General features: G+C 49.3%; 1 protein-coding gene across 1 annotated transcript in view; it reads right to left on the bottom strand.

Moving 5' to 3' along the window:
* Nucleotides 1-11,664: 11,664 nt before the first annotated feature.
* Nucleotides 11,665-19,358, bottom strand: part of LOC107121962 (intercellular adhesion molecule 5-like) — a 39,015-nt gene continuing 31,321 nt past the window's right edge. The window contains exons 5-6 of the mRNA XM_015424986.1: nucleotides 16,025-16,267; nucleotides 11,665-13,214 (exon numbers count right to left, since the gene is read on the bottom strand). Coding sequence (XP_015280472.1) covers nucleotides 13,015-13,214; nucleotides 16,025-16,267 — 443 coding nt within the window. The 3' untranslated portion in view covers nucleotides 11,665-13,014. The remainder of the gene's footprint in view (nucleotides 13,215-16,024; nucleotides 16,268-19,358) is intronic.

Genomic DNA, 19,358 nt, shown 5'->3' with positions numbered 1-19,358 from the left:
TTACAGCCGACCAGAGAAAGCCGATGCAGAACTGCCACGGTCGCATGACTGGAAAGAAAAAAAAGAGAAAACCCGCTCTGAATCCTGGGATCTCCAGGCGAATCCAATTGATCTCCAGGCGACAGAGGTCAGTTCCCCTGGAGGAAACAGGCAGCTTCAGAGGGTTGCACTGTGCAACTAACGCCTGCTGAGCCCCTTGCCTTCCTCAAACTCCCAACCTCTGAAGGCCCTGCCCCCAAATCTCCCAACCCAGAGTCTGGTGCGGCCTGGTCCCAGGAGGGACCTGCATGGCAGTGGAAAGCAGATACAGCCTACAATCCCCACAATGCTTAGCAATGGTTGTAAGTAATCGGTGTCCAGCGATTCCTGAGGTGTTTGTTACATACTTTGTGGGCTGTGGGAAACGGTGTTCTTTCCTCTCATGGAGCTAAACTGAAGGGGACGGTGGTCTTTTGCTCTTCTGCGGTCTGGTCTCACAGAGGGGACAGTCTCGGAGTGAGTGCAGCCAGGAGGCCTGGTATGGGAGGGCTGTGGGCCTTGAAATAGTGGCTAGTTAAGTGAACTAGGTAGCCGCGTTAGATTCGTTTATTTTGCCTTTTAAACACTGTTATATCTTTTAAAGTACCTTGTCTTGTTTTCCAGTACTGTGTTAATAAACCATTTGTTTAAGTGTTCTCTGCCTGGTCATCACGCCTTTAGTTCTCGGCTTAAAAAGGGGCATTTTGGATGGGCTTGGGAGGGTACACTGGGCCGAAGTCCAGAGTGGTGGCAGCTGAAGGTGGCGACCCCCTGGGGGTCATGACAGCCTCCCTCACCCAGATCCTGTGAGTGCTGCGGTAGCTTTCAATTTCAACAGTAAAAATCAGACAGGAAGGGGGCCAGGATTACAGTCATTTCTCAAAACTTCTGTCTTTCAGCCAAATCTGACATCAGGAATCACAAGGCTGCGAAACCTGTAGGAGAAGACTTCAGCCTTCCAGGACATTCAGTGGGTGACCCCAAGGTAGCTGTTTTATTACAAAGGAACTTCAGGAACAGAACGGAACGGGAAACTGCTGAATTACAAGTTATTATAATACTTGGCACAAAAACCTCCCCAGGATTCAACAGGGAAGCCATGGCAGCTAGCAGGGTGACATAGGTCCAGCCTTCCTAACCATCCTCACAGGGTTGTTGTGTGGATGGAATTGAGTGGGAGACAACGACGTCAGCTGCTCTGGAACCCCACTGGGGAGAAATGTGAGATAGAACCGAAATCAATCAGATCAATCACTCCGTTGTGTGAGCTTCTCAGAGGAAGGAGAAGGATATACATTTAATAAGAGCGGCATGGGATTCAGAATTTTGGTTAGCTCTGCCTCCTTCGTAGCTTGAGGTGTGGGACAGAAGCAAAAAAATTAATGAAAAACACGAACATTCCATAAGACACGAACATTATGAAAAACACGAACATTCCATAAGACACGAACATTCCATAAGACACGAACATTCAATAAGACACGGACATTCAATAAGACACGGACATTCAATAAGAAAACAAAAACGGAGTTACAAAAGCGCAAGATCAAATATTGTTACAGTTGTTGGCTAGCTATTCCCTTAGTAGGCCGAGTGCGGGCTGTAACTCCAGATGACCGCGGATGATCGATCAGTTGGGGAGGGCAGGGTGACAGGAGATGGTATCCCAATGCCTGGGGACCTCTTGCAAGAATTGTGACTGAGAATTTTTAATTTAAATCCCCACCCTTATTTATATTCCTCCTTTCACCCCCAACGGGGACCCAAAGCAGCTTACATCCTTCCCCTCTCCTCCTTTTTATCCTCCCAACAGCCCTGTGAGGTAGGTCAGGCTGAGAGGCTGTGACTGGCCCACGGTCACCCAGTGAGCTTCCATGACACGAGTGGGCATTCGAACCCAGGTCTCCCAGACACCAGTCCAATACTTTAAGCACGACACCACTCAGGTTCTCATAGCTGTCAGACCTTAGAGAAGGCACTCTTTTCACTGAGGGGCGGGGGTAAGGCTGTGTGTGTTCAGATACTGCCAAAGGTCTACCAATTCTCCTGTAGTATATTTCACATAATCAACCTAAGTGCTAAAAGCCAGGGGGCAGCCGTCGCTCACATACACGTAGAATCACAAATCTGAGTCCAGTATGTAGCCTTTGACTCTGCGGTGGCTCCAAGTGGTTAAGACGCTGGACTGCAGGCTGTGGAAGGTTAGTAGTTCAGCAGTTCGAGACCCGAGTGTGCCGCATGACGGAGTGAGCTCCCATCTCTGGCCCCAGCTCCTGCCAACCTAGCAGTTCGAAAGCAAGAAATTGCAAGTAGATAAATAGGTACCGCTTCGGTGGGAAGGGAACAGCGTTCTGTGCGCCTTGGTGTTTAGTCATGCCGGCCACATGACCGCGGAAACGTCTTTGGACAGCGCTGGCTCTTCGGCTTTGAAACGGAGATGAGCACTGCAACCCCAGAGTCGGACTCGACTGGCTTTCGAGCAAGGGAACCCTTTACCTTTACCTTTAGGCACCTTTAGGACCAACAAAGGTTTATTCAAGGCTTCAGATACAGTGGAATGGGATGTAAGGTTCAGACTTCTAGACGGGCTGAACAGCAACTTAACATGTAACACGATGAAGATGTTTTAAGCCATGCAAAAACAGAATTAAATAACAAGCTACGGTTATAAGGTCAACAGCTGTAAAGCAATAAAAACGTCAAAATAAATTTGAGACTCTCCATTCACTCAGAGCGTGGAGGTCGCTTAACAGCGTTTTTACTTTCTCTTTCGAGGTGGAAGCAGTGTTATGTCAGCCAAACAATCCAATATTCCTTGTATAACGTTCAGTATTCTAATATGCTATTCTGAAAAAGAAATACACTAACATATAGAGGATGTATAGTCCCTCTGTATGTACATAAACATCCGTGGCATAGCTGGGATTGGAAACCAGTTCTCCAACACTCTAACCACTATCCGATTTTATCCACACAACTCTGAGGCAGGTTAGCTCTTCTCGCAGAGATCAGTTTCCCCTGGAGAAAACGTACAGTGGAATGGGATGTAAGGTTCAGACTTCTAGACGGGCTGAACAGCAAATTAACGTGTAACATGACAAAGATGTTTTAAGCTATGCAAAAACAGAATTAAATAACACCTACGGTTATAAGGTCAACAGCTGTAAAGCAATAAAAATGTCAAAATAAATTTGAGAGTCTCCGTTCACTCGGAGCTTGGAGGTCGCTTAACAGCGCTTTTGCTTTCTCTTTCGAAGTGGAAGCAGTCTTATGTCAGCCAAACAATCCAATATTCCTCGTATAACGTTCAGTATTCTAATATGCTATTCTGAAAAAGAAATACACTAAAATAGGGAGGATGTGTAGTCCCTCTGTATGTACATAAGCCTCCGTGGCATAGTTGGGATTGGAAACCGGTTCTCCAACACTCTCACCACTATCCGATTTTATCCACACACAAAGGCCTCTGAGGCAGGTTAGCCCTTCTCCAGCCTACAGAGATCAGTCTCCCCTGGAGGAAACGGCTGCTTTGGAGGGGGGGACACTCTGTGGCCTTGTGCCCCATTGAGGTCCAGGGATGCCAGCCTCCAGGTGGGGCCTGGGGATCCCAGCTCATCCCCACACTGCAGAGATCGGTCTCCCCTGGAGGAAACGGCTGCTTTGGAGGGGGGGACACTCTGTGGCCTTGTGCCCCATTGAGGTCCAGGGATGCCAGCCTCCAGGTGGGGCCTGGGGATCCCAGCTCATCCCCACACTGCAGAGATCGGTCTCCCCTGGAGGAAACGGCTGCTTTGGAGGGGGGGACACTCTGTGGCCTTGTGCCCCATTGAGGTCCAGGGATGCCAGCCTCCAGGTGGGGCCTGGGGATCCCAGCTCATCCCCACACTGCAGAGATCGGTCTCCCCTGGAGGAAACGGCTGCTTTGGAGGGGGGGACACTCTGTGGCCTTGTGCCCCATTGAGGTCCAGGGATGCCAGCCTCCAGGTGGGGCCTGGGGATCCCAGCTCATCCCCACACTGCAGAGATCGGTCTCCCCTGGAGGAAACGGCTGCTTTGGAGGGGGGACTCTGTGGCGTTGTAGCCCACTGAGGTCCCCGGCTTACCCAGGCTCCATCTCCAAATCTCCAGGTGCTCCCCCACCTGGATCTGGCCACCCTCCCCTCCCACCAGTGGCCGGGAGGGACCTGGAGACCCTGCACGGCAGCCATTTTCTTCCCATCCTCACTTCTTCCTAGTTAGAAGCTACCTTTTGGTTCCTGGCCCACAAATCTATACATACTCTCCACCCACTCTCTTACCTGCAGTGATGACAGAAACGTCCAGGTGGTGGGGAAGCCCTTGAGCGCCAAACAGGGCCCGGTGATGTGGGGGTTGCCTCCGAAAGGGCTACACCGAACACTCTGAGAAAGTTGTCTTCTGGAAGTCAACGTCGAACTGGGACTGACGTCGCCTCTCTGCTGGGAGAAGATAAGCCGGCTGCATGCTAACGGACTCAAGGGAGGGGTTAATCGACTCCCTGCCAGGGCAAATGAAGCTGGCTAAGGAAGAAAAACGGCTAATAAAGTGTTGTAAATAAAGAAATAGAGGGTGGTCTGGAAGCACGATGGGTGTGAGATAGTCTCCCGTGAACGCACAAACACGAAGCTGCCCTCTTTAGCTTGGAGAAACGAGGACTGGGGGGTGACATGATTGAGGTTTATAAGATGATGCATGGGAAAGAGCAGGTAGAGAAAGAGGTACTTTTCTCCCTTTCTCACAATACAAGAACTCCTTGTGGGCACTCCATGAAATTGCTGAGCGGTCGGGTTAGAACGGATAAGAGGAAGTACTTCTTCACCCAAAGAGTGATTAACACATGGAATTCACTGCCACAGGAGGTGGGGGTGGCTACAAGCATGGACGGCTTCAAAAGGGAATTAGATAAGCATCTGGAGCAGAGGTCCATCGGTGGCTATTAGCCACAAGGTATAGCTAGGGGCTCTGGGGCAAGGGATGCTTTGTATTCTTGGTGCTTGGGGGGGTCAACAGTGGGAGGGCTTCTAGTGTCCTGGCCCCACTGGTGGACCTCCTAATGGCACGTGGTATTTCTGGCCACTGTGTGACACAGACTGTTGGACTGGATGGGCCATTGGCCTGATCCAACATTGGCTTCTCTTATGTTCTTAGGAACTCTCAGTCTGGGGCAAGAGATGCTCTGTATTCTTGGTGCTTGGGGGGGGGGGCAACAGTGGGAGGGCTTCTAATGTCCTGGCCCCACTGCTGGACCTCCTGATGGCCCCTGATATTTTTGGCCACTGTGTGACACAGAGTGTTGGACTGGAGGGGCCATTGGCCTGATCTAACATTGGCTTCTCTTATGTTCTTATGCCTTATACTGCATTAGACCTGAGGTCCATCAAGACCAGGAGAAGAAGAAGAGTAGGTGCACCAAACTGGAGAGCCAGTTTGCTGCAGTGGTTAAGTGTGCGGACTCTAATCTGGGAGAACCGGCTTTGATTCCCCACTCCTCCGTGTGCAGCTGCTGGTGTGACCTTGGGTCAGTCACAAGCTCTCCCAGACAAGATAGGACTAGCCTGGACTATCCAGGTCAGGTCCCAGATTCAACTGAAAACATTGCATGAAAACGCTCACCCTTCAAGCAGTAAACACAAAAAGGAGCACCGCGGAAGCCGGACCTGGGGAGATTCTTCATCCAGATAGCATAACACTGGTGCAGCCTTCTCATCTATCAGTAGGTGGCGCTGAAACACAGATACTCAGGAAGGATGAGTACATAAGAACATAAGAGAACATAAGAGAAGCCAATGTTGGATCAGGCCAGTGGCCCATCCAGTCCAACACTCTGGGTCACACAGGGGCCAGAAATACCAGGTGCCCTCAGGAGGTCCAGCGGTGGGGCCAGGACACCAGAAGCCCTCCCACTGTTGACCCCCCCCCAAGCACCAATATGACAGAGCATCCCTTGCCCCTGCCCCAGACCGAGAGTTCCTATCTATACCTTGTGGCTAATAGCCACTGATGGACCTCTGCTCCATATAAGAACATAAGAGACGCCAATGTTGGATCAGGCCAAAGGCCCATCCAGTCCAACACTCTGTATCACACAGTGGCCAGAAATACCAGGGGCCCTCAGGAGGTCCACCAGTGGGGCCAGGACATTAGAAGCCATCCCACTGTTGACCCCCCCAAGCACCAAGAAGACAGAGCATCACTTGCCCCAGAGCCCCTATCTGTACCTTGTGGCTAATAGCCACTGATGGACCTCTGCTCCATATGCTTATCCAATTCCCTTTTGAAGCCGTCCATGCTTGTAGCCACCACCACCTCCTATGACAGTGAACTCCATGTGTTAATCACTGTTTGGGTGAATGTGATAATCCAACATTGGCTTCTCTTATGTTCTCTTATGTTCTTATGTTTATCTGAGTGTGATAATCTTGAAATGTCGTGTAGTCCGGATGCAAGCTGCTGCGTTTCGAATAATTCTTTTTCAAAACCAATAGGCTACAGTGGGACCCAATCTCTGTAGTAGCACATACATAAACCAGTTTATTCAATCACAAGGGATCATCTGGACTATGCGTCATTTCAAGATTATATGGATTTCCCAGGAACTATATGAGTCCACTCTGATGAATGTATGTCAAGTTGGCCTCTGGAATTACAATACAACAGGAGTGAGACACATTGAAACTTTTGGGACTTTACTTCTCTGCACTACTGTTATTTCCTGTAAGAACACCTTGGCTTTATCTAGTTACTAGGCCCGTTGTGGGAAGAAGTACAACGAGCTCTAGAAGGAAGCTCCAGGTGAGTGTCCCGGCTGTGGCTGGTGGGGCAGCAGAGGGAAGGGGAAAATAGAGGGAGGCAAGCCATGTTTATTTCCTTCTGCTTAGCTATAAGGAAGGGCTGCCCCAAGTCATTTTGCTGCCCCAAGTGGGTAGTATGGGAGGACAGCCTCATGGTAACAGGTATGGTTCCCTCCACCCCTGACTTCTGTTGATTTGGGGTTATGGAGTGGCAGCTAAGGTAGAAAAGCGCCTCCTCCTATGCCATATCTTCTGGGTTGCAAGGGTCTGGAATGCAGTTCCATAGCCAGTTACAGGGTTGCCAACTCTGGGTTGGGAAATACCTGTAGATTTGAGGGGTTGAGCCTGGGGAGGGCAGAGTTTGGGGTGCGGAGGGACCTCAGCAGGGTATAATGCCATAGAGTCCATTGCTCAAAGCAGCCCTTTTCTCCAGAACTGATCTTGGAGATCTCCAGGTGCTGCCTGGAGGCTGGCAATACTAAGGGGAGGGCCAGACCTGTAGATTTGAGTGGTAGAGCCTGGGGAGGGCAGGGTTTGGGGCGCGGAGGGACTTCAGCAGGGTATAATGGCATACAGTCCACTGCCCAAAGCAGCCATTGTAATAGCTGGGAAATTTTCTGTAGGGGAAATGATGTGCTGTGGCTGGGGAACACGGTTATATCTGGGAGATCTCCAGGCCCCACAGGGTGATTGGCAACTCCAGTGACCATTTAAGGGAAAATTGGGATATGTATTTTACCTCAGGACACATTCAATGACTCCCAACAGCAACCACAAACTGTTTAGAATGTTAGAGGCCGCATATGCAAATGACCCCTGTGTTCCGACTGGTTATTGGAGGGAGAGGAACAGCAAACTGTTCAGAATATTGGAGGCGAGACTCAGGCAATGCAGCCAGTGGATAGGGACAGCTTCTGAGTGACAGATCAGGGAGCCAACTGATTTGGGAGCGTGTGGAATGTTTACGAGAGTCCATGACCCAAACAGAATTATTATATAGAGAGATATGGTTATTGTGTTAGTGAACTTGGCAAAGTTTGGAAGGCAGTCAGTTTCTTCCTAAATACCCGTTCCACCACCGTTTCCTCTGCCAGTTCACTGACTTTCTGCCCTCAATCTCCCTGCCTTTGCCTCCGCCAGGGGCCAAAATTGTTAATCTGCCTCCCCCTCCCTTGCTCTTTGGGCCTGTAGAGCTGCCTGCAGTGATGGTGGAAAGTGCAACCGAGTCACAGCCGACTTATGGCGATCACATAGGGTTCTCAAGACAAGAGACAAGTAGAGGTGATTTGCCATTGCCTGCCTCTCCATAGCGACCCTGGACTTCCTTGGTGGTCTCCCATCCAACTACTAACCAGGACTGACCCTGCTTAGCTTCCGAGATCTGATGAGATCAGGCTAGCCCAAGCCATCCAGGTCTAGGCAAGAGACAAACAGAGATAGTTTGCCCTTGTCTGCCTCTGCGTGGCAACCATGGACTTCCTTGGTGGTCTCCCATCCAAGTGCTAACCAGGGACGACCCTGCTTAGCTTCCGAGATCTGAAGAGATCAGGTTAGACTGAGCTATCCAGGTCAAGGCAAGAGTCAACCAGAGACTGGTTGCACTGAAGTGGGTTGCAGTTCCCAGAGGAGACCAATAAATCCAGGATGCAGGGGGAAGAGGAACCATATCAGCTAAGAAGAGAGCTTTTTTTCCTGAGACCTGGGGGGGTGATGACGGAAAATGGTGGCAGAAACTGTCGCCAGGTCACAGCTAACTTATGGAGATCCCTCGTGGGTTTTTCAAGGCAGGAGGGAAATAGAGGTGCTTTGCTGTTGCCTGCCTCTGCGTGTCAACCCTTGGTGGTCTCCCATCCATGTACTAACCAGGACCGACCCTGCTTAGCTTCTGAGAGCGGATGAGGCTGGGCTAGCCTGGGCCGTCCAGGTCAAGACAGCAGATGAATGGTGGTCCTCTGCATAGCAACCCTGGACTTCCTTGGTGGTCTCCCATCCAAGTACTAACCAGGACCGACCCCGCTTAGCTTCTGAGAGCTGATGAGCTCAAGCTAGTTTGCGCCATCCAGGCCAGGGCAAGAGACGGCAGAGGTTTCACAAATGCCTGCCTCTGCACAGCAACCCTGGACTTCCTTGGTGGTCTCCCATCCAAGTGCTAAGCAGGGACGACCCTGCTTAGCTTCCGAGATCTGAAGAGATCAGGTTAGACTGAGCTATTCAGGTCAAGGCAAGAGTCAACCAGAGATGGTTTGCCATGGCCTGCGTCTGCATAGCAACCTGGACTTCCTTGGTGGTCTCCCATCCAAGTACTAACCAGCGCCCACCCTGCTTAGCTTCAGAGATGATGAGACTGGGCTATCCTGATCAAGGCAAGAGATGCTCAGAGGTGGTTTGCCATTGCCTGCCTCTGCGTGGCAACCCTGGACTCCCTTGGCAGTCTCCCAAGCGCTAACCAAGGCTGACCCTGCTTAGCTTCTGAGATCTGACAAGATCAGGCCAGCCTGGGCCATCCAGGTCAGAGCAGGCTTTCCTGTTGTCATGATCTGGGCTGTGCCACCAGAGGCCTACTAGGCCCAGGCTAGCAGTAGGAAAGGCTGGGCCTACAACTCCCAGAAGCCCCTGAGAGGTTTTGGAGCCAAAATTGACCAATAGGAAAAGAGGAGGGCTTGGAATAAAAGATCTGGAGCAGCAGGAAAAGCTGTTCTTTCTTCCAGAGGGCAGAGCGAGAAGGAAGGCAGCTGCAGGAAGAAACCCTCATCCTGAGGGAAGAGTGAGTAGTCTAGTGTCACTTGGGATAGTGAGCTAGAGACAGTATATAGTTAGACGCGTTAGGGCATTTGATATCTTTTTTCACCCACTTACTGTTATTATTCTGCACCTTGTTGTTTGACCTCTTATAAAATAAACTATTTTCATTGTTCTCTCTGCCTGGTCCTCACGCCTGTTATTCAGCCAAAAGGGAGGTCTGAAGGTCTTGGGAGGGTGCTCTGGGCCTTCTCAAGGGATCCTAAATCCAAAGTGGTGGCAGCGTCAGGTGACACCCCCACCTGAGCCGTGACACAAAATCCCTTCCTCTGGTGAGACTTTGACCACCACTCTGGTGGCCTGCCCAGAGAAGTAAAGGAGGGAAGGGAGATTAGCTGAGCACAGCAAAGGCAGTAGACTGAGTTGGAGGTCGCCGGGAAAGGTTCGCCTTTGGAAGCGTTATTTGTTGAGCGACAGCTGCCTGTTTCTCAGCTTGCGAGCGGTTCTCAGTTATGCGCCGTGTGGCCGTCCCCTGCACAGCTGCCCGAGGATGTGGCTTCGTCGATTTCCCTTTCTCAGGCTCAGGTGTCTAAAACTACATGCCTTGTATTTATGTTTGGCTTTCTCACATTTCAACCGTCTAACAGTCGCATTTACAAAAGCACAACGCCGAAGGGGAGTTCACATCCTGAATATTATCCTCTTTGGCTAGCCAGGTGATGCACACAGATTGTTTTCTGCTTTCAGACCCTACAAGTGGTTGCAGAGTGTTCCCTCTAAGCTGAGTTAGTGTGAGCTAGCTCACAGTTTTCTAGCCTCCTGGGACCTGATCTCTGCAGTTTGGAGACGAGCGATAATTCCAGGAGATCCCCAGGTCCCACCTGGAGGTTGGCATTCCGAGTTGGAGGTGCAACAGTTCATCTAGTAATTCAGATTATTACACAATCATATATATGTAAGAATGATGACAAGGTCGCTAAGGCGCTATGACCTTATATTCCTGAAAAGACGACTCATCCAATAGATTGCTAACATTTTGCAATACTTCCTAGTACCAGTCAGAAACAGTTGAGTACAGGAGACACGATTCATTTTAGAAAGTTCCATAAAATTTATTTCCATTTTTTAACAATAACCCCCTGTACTTAACCAGTGATAACAAAAAGCAGATGGTACAACAACAACAAAAAAAGAATGAAGGCATCGGTTTCATTACTTTGTGTGTCTGCAATAAAAACAAACAAACAAATGTAACGTACAAAATCGTAATGTGATTAATTGCTGAATCTTGGAAACAAATTCCATCACATCCGGGGAGATTTTTTTAAAAAAACAATCATACTTCAGTTATTCTAAGTTTGTCAGTTGTTATTCGGATTGTCGTCAACCCAAATATGCCTTCGACGATTTTAAAATTATGTGAAGACACTCTCTTTTTCAGTTATCATAACATTCACGGCTGGACAGAAAGCCCTTCAATAATCCCAGTGCTTCCATGAGAACATTCAAGGAAACTGCAAGAGAGCTTTCGCTCTGTTTTAACATCCCAGGAACGTTTCACACATTACAAAGCAGCAAACCTGGGTTTACAGGAACTCAGTGCTGGGCCAATCCTAACTCTGTAACATCTATATACCGGCATAACACACATACATACAAACATGAATTTGCTGCATTTCCACTTTAGATGCACACGTGAAATACCTTTGTACAAAGCAGCCCTGAGGGGCGATCTCCCATCTTAATGTGATTTTGGTTCTTTTTTGCACGTATCAGAGCTGACACACTGTAAACATGGCATTTCACCTGTACGAGCAGAGGAGAAAACTGAACGTATGCACTGAAGTGGGTTGCAGTTCCCAGAGGAGACCAATAAATCCAGGATGCAGGGGGAACAGGAACCATATCATTTTCCTAAGAGCTGAAGGGGGGTGATGACGGAAAATGGTGGCAGAAACTGTCGCCAGGTCACAGCTAACTTATGGAGATCCCTCGTGGGTTTTTCAAGGCAGGAGGGAAATAGAGGTGCTTTGCCATTGCCTGCCTCTGCGTGGCAACCCTTGGTGGTCTCCCATCCATGTACTAACCAGGACCGAACCTGCTTAGCTTCTGAGAGCGGATGAGGCTGGGCTAGCCTGGGCCAGCCTGGGCCATTTAGGTCAAGACAGCAGATGAACGGTTGTCCTCTGCATAGCAACCCTGGACTTCCTTGGTGGTCTCCCTTCCAAATATTAACCAGGGCCAACCCTGCTTAGTTTCCAAGAGAGAAGGGTAGGATCGGGGTCTCGGGGGCAAATTCGGGGTCACCCCGCATAATGTGTGAAATCCAGCTGATGGCTCAGTTGTGCGATTTATTTATAAAAATACAGTTTTTAAAATAATAAAGTAAGCTTCCTCAGTGTTAACAGATGGGAGAGTCTTACGTTTTATATAGGGAAAGGGGGCATAGAGTTACATTGCAAAGGAGTCCAAAAAAGTAGCCAGCGGAGAAGAAGTTGATCTGGCTTTTAAAAGGTGCCAACCGTGCCTCAAAACCGTGTGGTGCCGTCAACCGCAGCGCGTGACGGCGCCTCTTCCGTTCCTTCCCTCCCCAATCGGTCTCAGCGTCCAGACGTCCGTCTGCTTCGAAACAGTTTCCGGATATGCAGATTGAAGTCCATAAATACAGCACATAGCATGATTTTTTAAAGCGAGACAACCCTGAGCTCGTCTACGAGGAAATGTCAAGGCATTCTGCCTTCTCGGCCCCATTACACGGATCCGCCCCCTGCAGCAGCGGGAAGAGCCCGGACGTTACTTTAGATGCCGGCCGGTGGCCGACAGCCACGTGAAACATGAGCAGGTCCGGAAACAGAAATCACTTCCAGGGTGAAGGCTGCGACCGTATTGTTGCCCTCACATAAACCCCACAAGTCTAGTAGTAGTGAAGGGATCTAAGGGGGCACGTCACGCTGCAAAGGCCGAGAGCTCTGGCCCGGTTCCTCTGGTGCTCAGCGAAGAGCTCCCTGATAACCGCCGCTCTGCCATCCTTCTCCTCATTCAAAGGCAGCCTCCTGCTGACGTTTCCCCCGTCGAACAGCTGCACGCGGCCAGGTCTCTTTTAGGACATTGGCTCTGGGCCGTTCGGTGCGCAGAGAACTCAGCCTTTTGACTCCCAGGAGACTTAGGAGGAGCTCTCCCGATGGGAAGAGTAAGTCCTTAAGAAAAAGAGGCCCGGCCCAAAGACCCTTCGGCCTCCGCCTCTCGTAGTGAACGCTTGTGTTTCCCCGTCTCAAAAGTGCAAGATCTGTCACTCTCCATCCAGTGACTGTGTCACTGCCCGGTGTGGGGAGAAGTTTTTTCCCGTTTTCTCCCTGCAACAAGGTGGGGTGACGGACCCCGACGGCAGCTTTAACCTCACTGCCCCGGGGCCGGGGTTCTCTCCAGTTCCCAGAAATGCTCCGTCCGCTTAGACACTACTGTCAGTCTGTACTTTGCCGTTCAGGCACTGTTTCTCCGAGGGATTCCCTTGCGCTTTCCTCTGTGCCACTTGGTACTCCTTCGTCTTGTAGGCTTTGTGGTACATATAATAGCCCACGCCGGCTATAGAAGCAAGAACTAACGCGGCCAGAATCCCCAAGCTGATTGGAAGGGCCGGGACCTCGTAAACTAAAAAAACAGACCAAAAAAAATGCACATATTAGAATTTGACACCGATGGATAGACTTTCCTTTATATACAACTAGAAATAATGCCCGTTGCGGAAATAAATACAACGGGATCTAGAAAGAGGCTCTGGGAGAGTGCTCTGGCTCTGGGCATACAGTGTCAGTTTCCTGTGGCGACCTCAGCAGGGTTTAATGACAGAGTCCACTGTTTTCTCCAGAGGGACTGATCTCTGCTACCTGAAGAGCATTTGTATGTGTGAGTTATCTGTAGCCCTCACCTGGAGAGTGGTAACCATTGTTACCCATTCTCCTCTCCCCTATGAGGTATGTTATGCAACTGAAAATCCCAACTGCCTTGCGGGGGGGGGAGTTTGAGGTGTGGAATGGACTGAAGTCCAATCAGCTTCCATATGCAAAAGACCAGGTTGTTGCAGCAGTTGTGGTGTGGGCGGGACTCGGGCTTTGCCTTCTGATTGGTGGCGATATATGCTGAGGAGCAGTGCCATCAGCCATACACTAAGGGAGTGCATTTTAGAATTAGAACTTTGGCACCCACTATTCAATTATATATAAGGAGAGACAGACTTTCCTTTAAGCTTTGGTATATGAAAAGTTATAGCTAGTATGCAGAAATGATGAAATACACGATATAGAATATGCAATAACAATAAAATTAATAATAGCATTGCAAAATAGAACAGTTATGAAATTTGAAACTCAACATGTTTGAAGTAAGGACCATTGTATCCTGTCGAAAATGTCTTAAACACTATAATGAAGGGAATGTTGGGGAGAAATAGTTATTTTTTCTGTTTTACATACCCTGGAATCAGTGTTCCCTCTAAGCTGAGTGAGTGTGAGCTAGCTCACAGTTTTTTAGCCTCCAGCTCACCCATTTTTGCCTTAGCTCAGGAAGGAGGGCTCCAGAGCAAACTAATTTGTGCAGGAGCCAAATCGCTCGCTTAATGACTTTAATGCTAGTAGCTGACAAAGTAGTATTTTCACTCACAAGACTCCACAGCTTAGAGGGAGCATTGCCTGGAATGTATAATAACCTTGATATCTCAATAAAATAAATCTCAATAAAATAAAATTTAAAAATCTCAATAAAATAAAATTTGAAAATCTCAATAAAATAAATATCTAATCAGCTATATAAGCCCTCTTTTCCTTTTGTATCCCCTTTATATTATATCTTCCTTTCTAAAATAAAAAATACATTACAAAAAAAAACAAACCCAAATCCCCCACAAGTTTGCAATTACGCACTCTATTGAACCTCCACTTCGGTTTGCGGCAGGGCAAAACGGATTTATTTAAAACCCTTTTTATGCCCCCTTTCCGCCTAATCAGGGTCCCACCAGGCGGCAAGTGTAAAAAGCGTTAATACATGTGAGCAATTAAAAACATCCTAAATTCCAAAATAATTCACTAAAACCACATAAACGCCAGAACCAGGAAGGAGGGCCAGGAACTGTTACTGGGGGCATACCAAATGAAACAGAAGAGTCTTCACTTTTATAATAATCAGCCAATATCACCATGCCCCTGTATAAATCGATGGTGCGACCTCATTTGGAGTACTGTGTGCAGTTCTGGTCACCACACCTCAAAAAGGATATTGTAGCATTGGGAAAAGTGCAGAAAAGGGCGACTAGAATGATAAAAGGGTTGGAACACTTTCCCTATGAAGAAGGGTTCAAGCACTAGATGGGCCATTGGTCTGATCTAACACTGGCTTCTCTTATGTTCTTATGAGGATGATGAGGAGGAGAAGATTGGATTTATCCCCCGCCCTTCGCTACCCAAAGGAGTCTCAGAGGGGCTGACAAACTCCTTTCCCTTCCCCTCCCCACAACAGACACCCTGTGAGGTTGGTGGGGCTGAGAGAGCTCTGACAGAAACGGCTCTTTTTTTCAAGGACAGCTCTTGTCAGAACTACGGCCTGCCCAAGGTCATCCAGCAGCTGCGAGTGGAGGAGTGGGGACTCAAACCCGGTTCTCCCAGATTAGAGTCTGCACCAATGTTCCCTCTAACTTGTGGAGTCTTGTGAGCAAAAATTCTACTTTGTGAGCTGCTGGCATTAAAGTTGTGAGCGAGCAATTTGGCTACTGCATATATTATGGTAGTTTGCTGTGAAGCCCTCTTTCCTGAACTAAGACAAAACTCTATGAGCTGGAGGCTAAAAAACTGTGAGCTAGCTCACACTCACTCAGCTTAGAGGGAACACCGGTCTGCACACTTAACCGCTACACCAAACTGGCTCTCACACCAGAGAAAATAAACCAGGAAGATGTTTCCTCTGTGTGTGTGTGGGGGGGTGTCATGCAAAGATGTAATCACATGCCAAGTGGTGCCAAGTGATTTTTTCCTGTATTTTATAGCTCTTCCTATGTTGTACCGTATTTGTAACGGCCCTTGGCCATATGCAGTAAATTGGAATCGACTTGTTTTGAAGGCAAGAGACGTTTCAGAGGCGGTTCGCCCTTGCCTGCCTCGGCGTCACGACCCTGGTATTCCTTGGAGGTCGCCCTTCCAAATACTAGCCAGGGCCGACCCTGCTTAGCTTCTGAGATCTGATGAGACTGGGTTTGCCTGGACTATCCAGGTCAAGGCAAGAGACGTTTCAGAGGTGGTTCGCCTTTGCCTGCCTCGGCGTCACGACCCTGGTATTCCTTGGAGGTCGCCCATCCAAATACAAGCCAGGGCCGACCCTGCTTAGCTTCCGAGACCCGACAGCTCCGGGCTCCCCTGGGCTACCTACCAAGCAAGTCAAAAGATTTGTTCCTTAGGGCAAAGAGACCGGCTTACCTTCGACGCCGACAGTCACAACGGCAGCGACAGAACCGTATTCATTGGACGCGCTGCAGTTATAGCTGCCTCGGTGGTTCGCAGTGATGAGCTGCGGTACCCCGAGAGGGTAATGCACCCCGTCTTTGCGGCACGTGACATTTGGGGACGGGTTTCCCCAGGCTGAGCAGGTGAACGTTTCCTCACTGCCGGCCTTCCAGGTCACGGTGCCGGGGCAGCTGGATTCATTCATCTGGGGCCCATCTGGAACAGAGAAGGTAATGTGGTTAGTTTCTTTAGCGATGCAGCGATGGTGGCGGCGGCGGTGAAGCATAAATCCAGGAGCCAGTTTGGCTCTTGCTGAAATGAGAGTTTTCCCCTCAAATGGCTGTGGCCCTCCACATGCAGCTGCTGGGGTGACCTTGGGTCTGTCGCAAGTTCTCTCAGAGCAGCTCTCTCAAGAGCAGTCCTCCGGAGAGCTCTCTCAGCCCCGCCTCCCTCACAGGGTGTCTGTTGTGGGGAGGGGAAGGGAAAGGAGACTGGAAGCCGCTCTGAGACTCTAAGTGAAGGGCTGGGTATAAATCCAATCTCTTTTTTCCGGTGCTCAGGGTGCAACATGGATCCTGAGACTGGCATGGACGTTATCCTGAAACGGCTTCCGGGGTATAACCCGGAACAGGGGTCCCCAAACTTTCCGAGCCTGTAGGCCCCTCTGGAATTCTGACAAAGGGCAGTGGTGGGCGAAATCACAAAATGGCTGCCACAAGAAGCAGGGCCAAGCACAAAAGGGCCGCTGCAGGAGGACCACAGAACGTCAGGGGGGTGAGGTTATATATAACCGTGACAGTAACAATTCCACACTCCAGGCAGAAACTTGGTTTAACAGGATGCCTTTTAATCTGCACAGCCAGTCGGAAGCCCCGCTGAGCGAACACCCCACTTAGCCTCCTCCCACTATCTAAAACCACTTGGCGTGGGCCAGGAAAGGTATCAGCAGGGCCATGGCGCCCACAAGCACCACGTTGGGGACCCCTGACCTAGAAGCTTGTGTACAGTCCCATGAACCCTGGCTAGTTCACATGTGCATAACTTGATGACCCTAGCCCTTTTCAGAGGTCAAGCCCACACCAGAGCCAGTTTGGTACAGTGGTTGAGTGCGCGTTATACCCCGCCCTACCCCGGAGGCTCAGGGCGGCTAACAACATATAATTAATAACCCAATAAGACAGTAAGACAATACAAAATACAATACAAAATATTAAAATTACATCATAACATATGCAGCTGCTGGTGTGACCTTGGGTCAGTCACAAGCAGTGTTCCCTCTAAGCTGCGTTAGTGTGAGCTAGCTCACCATTTTTTAGCCTCCGTCTCGTACATTTTTGTCCTAGCTCAGGAAGGAGGGCTCTAGAGCAAACTGATTTATGCAGTAGCCAAATGGCTCGCTCACAACTTTAATGCCAGTCGCTCACAAAGTAGAATTTTTGCTCACAAGACTCCACAGCTTAGAGGGAGCATTGCTTGTGACCAGTGTTCCCTCTAAGCTGAGTTAGTGGGAGCTAGCTCACAGTTTTTTTAGCCTCTGGCTCACACATTTTTGTCTTAGCTCCGGAAGGAGGGCTCCAGAGGAAACTAATTTATGCAGTAGCCAAATTGCTCGCTCACAACTTTAATGCCAGTAGCTCACAAAGTAGGATTTTTGCTCACAAGACTCCACAGGTTAGAGGGAGCATTGATCACAAGTTCTCTCAGAGCTGTTCTCTCAGGAGCAGTCCTCAGAAGAGCTCTCTCAGCCCCACCTACCTCACACAGGGTGTCTGTTGTGGGGAGGGGAAGGGAAAGGAGATTGTAAACCCCGCTGAGACTCCTTCGGGTAGTGAAGGGCGGGGTATAAATCCAATCTCTTCTTCTGTTCTCACACCCCGGGGAGCCTGGAAACCAGGCGAATGGGGAGCACGATGCTTTCGAGCAAAATACACGTAGAGAACACAATGGCTAGGAATACTGGCAGCACCATGCACCCGAAACACATGGCTGCTGGCCTTCCAGTCCATACAGACAACTATGGGCACTTTCATGCACACTAAATAACAATCTTCCAAATCCACTTTCAGCACACTTTGCAACTGGATTTTACTGTGTGAAATGGCAAAATCCACTTGCAGAGGGTGGCTGAAGTCTTTATTCAGCACGTGTGAAAGCACCCAAAAATCATGTCTGAAACAGGCTATTGTGTGCAATATTATCGCAAGCAGCGGAGCTTTCATTGATTCATCTCTTTGCTTCTTGAGACCTTGCCTCCCTCCCCAGTGGGCTTACGTTCTCCTCCTCTCCTCACAACAACCCTGCGAGGTAGGTTAGGCCGAGAGGTTGTGACTGGCCCCAGGTTGCCCAGCAAGCTTCCGTGGAGAGGTGGGGGGATTCGAACGTGGGCCTCCCAGGCAATGCTCTCTCTAAGCCTCGTGAGCAAATATTCTCTACCTTGTGAGCTCCTGGCATTCAAGTCGTGAGCGAGTGATTTGGCTATGGCACAAATTAAGTTTGCTCCTCTGGAGCCTTCCTTCCTGAGCGGAGACAAAAACGGGTGAGCCGGAGGCTAAAAAACGGTGAGCCGGCTCACACTGACTCAGCTTGGCGGGAACGCTGCTCCCAGGTAATAATCTCTCTCTCCACACAGGCTCTTTCACACCGAACAGGACACATTTCAGCAAGAGCCAATTCTCGCGTTCATCAGAATCGTCAGCCGATTCAGTGATCAAAAATCAAGTTGAACAGGTGCCTCCAAAAAAAATTTTTTTTTTTAAAATGTCATGGCAGTTTCTGCTAAAACTGGGCAGGACCAGCCATTTCCCCCACTCAACACCACTGTCTTTCTGGTGGTTCCAATTCTTCTCCACAAAAGGAGGTTCTCCGTCTGTTTCCAAATTCCCCTAGAATTCACTTCAGAAATAACCATTATTATTTTTTATTTAATTTACACCCCGCCCTGTCCCATGAGTGGACTCAGGGCGGTTTACAACGTATCTCTCCTTATATATAACTAGAAATAATGCCCGTTGCGGAAATAAATACAACGGGATCTAGAAAGAGGCTTCGAGGGAGTGCTCTGGCTTTGGGCAAACAGTGTCAGGGTTTAATGACAGAGTCCACTGTTTTCTCCAGAGGGACTGATCTCTGCTACCTGAAGAGCATTTTTGTATGTTTGAGTTATCTGTAGCCCTCACCTGGAGAGTGGTAACCATTGTTACCCATTCTCCTCTCCCCTATGAGGTATGTTATGCAACTGAAAATCCCAACTGCCTTGCGGGGGGGGAGTTTGAGGTGTGGAATGGACTGAAGTCCAATCAGCTTCTAT

This window comes from Gekko japonicus, unplaced genomic scaffold (assembly GCF_001447785.1).
Source record: "Gekko japonicus isolate JY-2015 unplaced genomic scaffold, Gekko_japonicus_V1.1 scaffold3130, whole genome shotgun sequence".
NCBI lineage: Eukaryota > Metazoa > Chordata > Lepidosauria > Squamata > Gekkonidae > Gekko > Gekko japonicus.
Note: the sequence above shows the minus strand (reverse complement) of the source record. Positions and strands in the feature narration are given on the sequence as shown.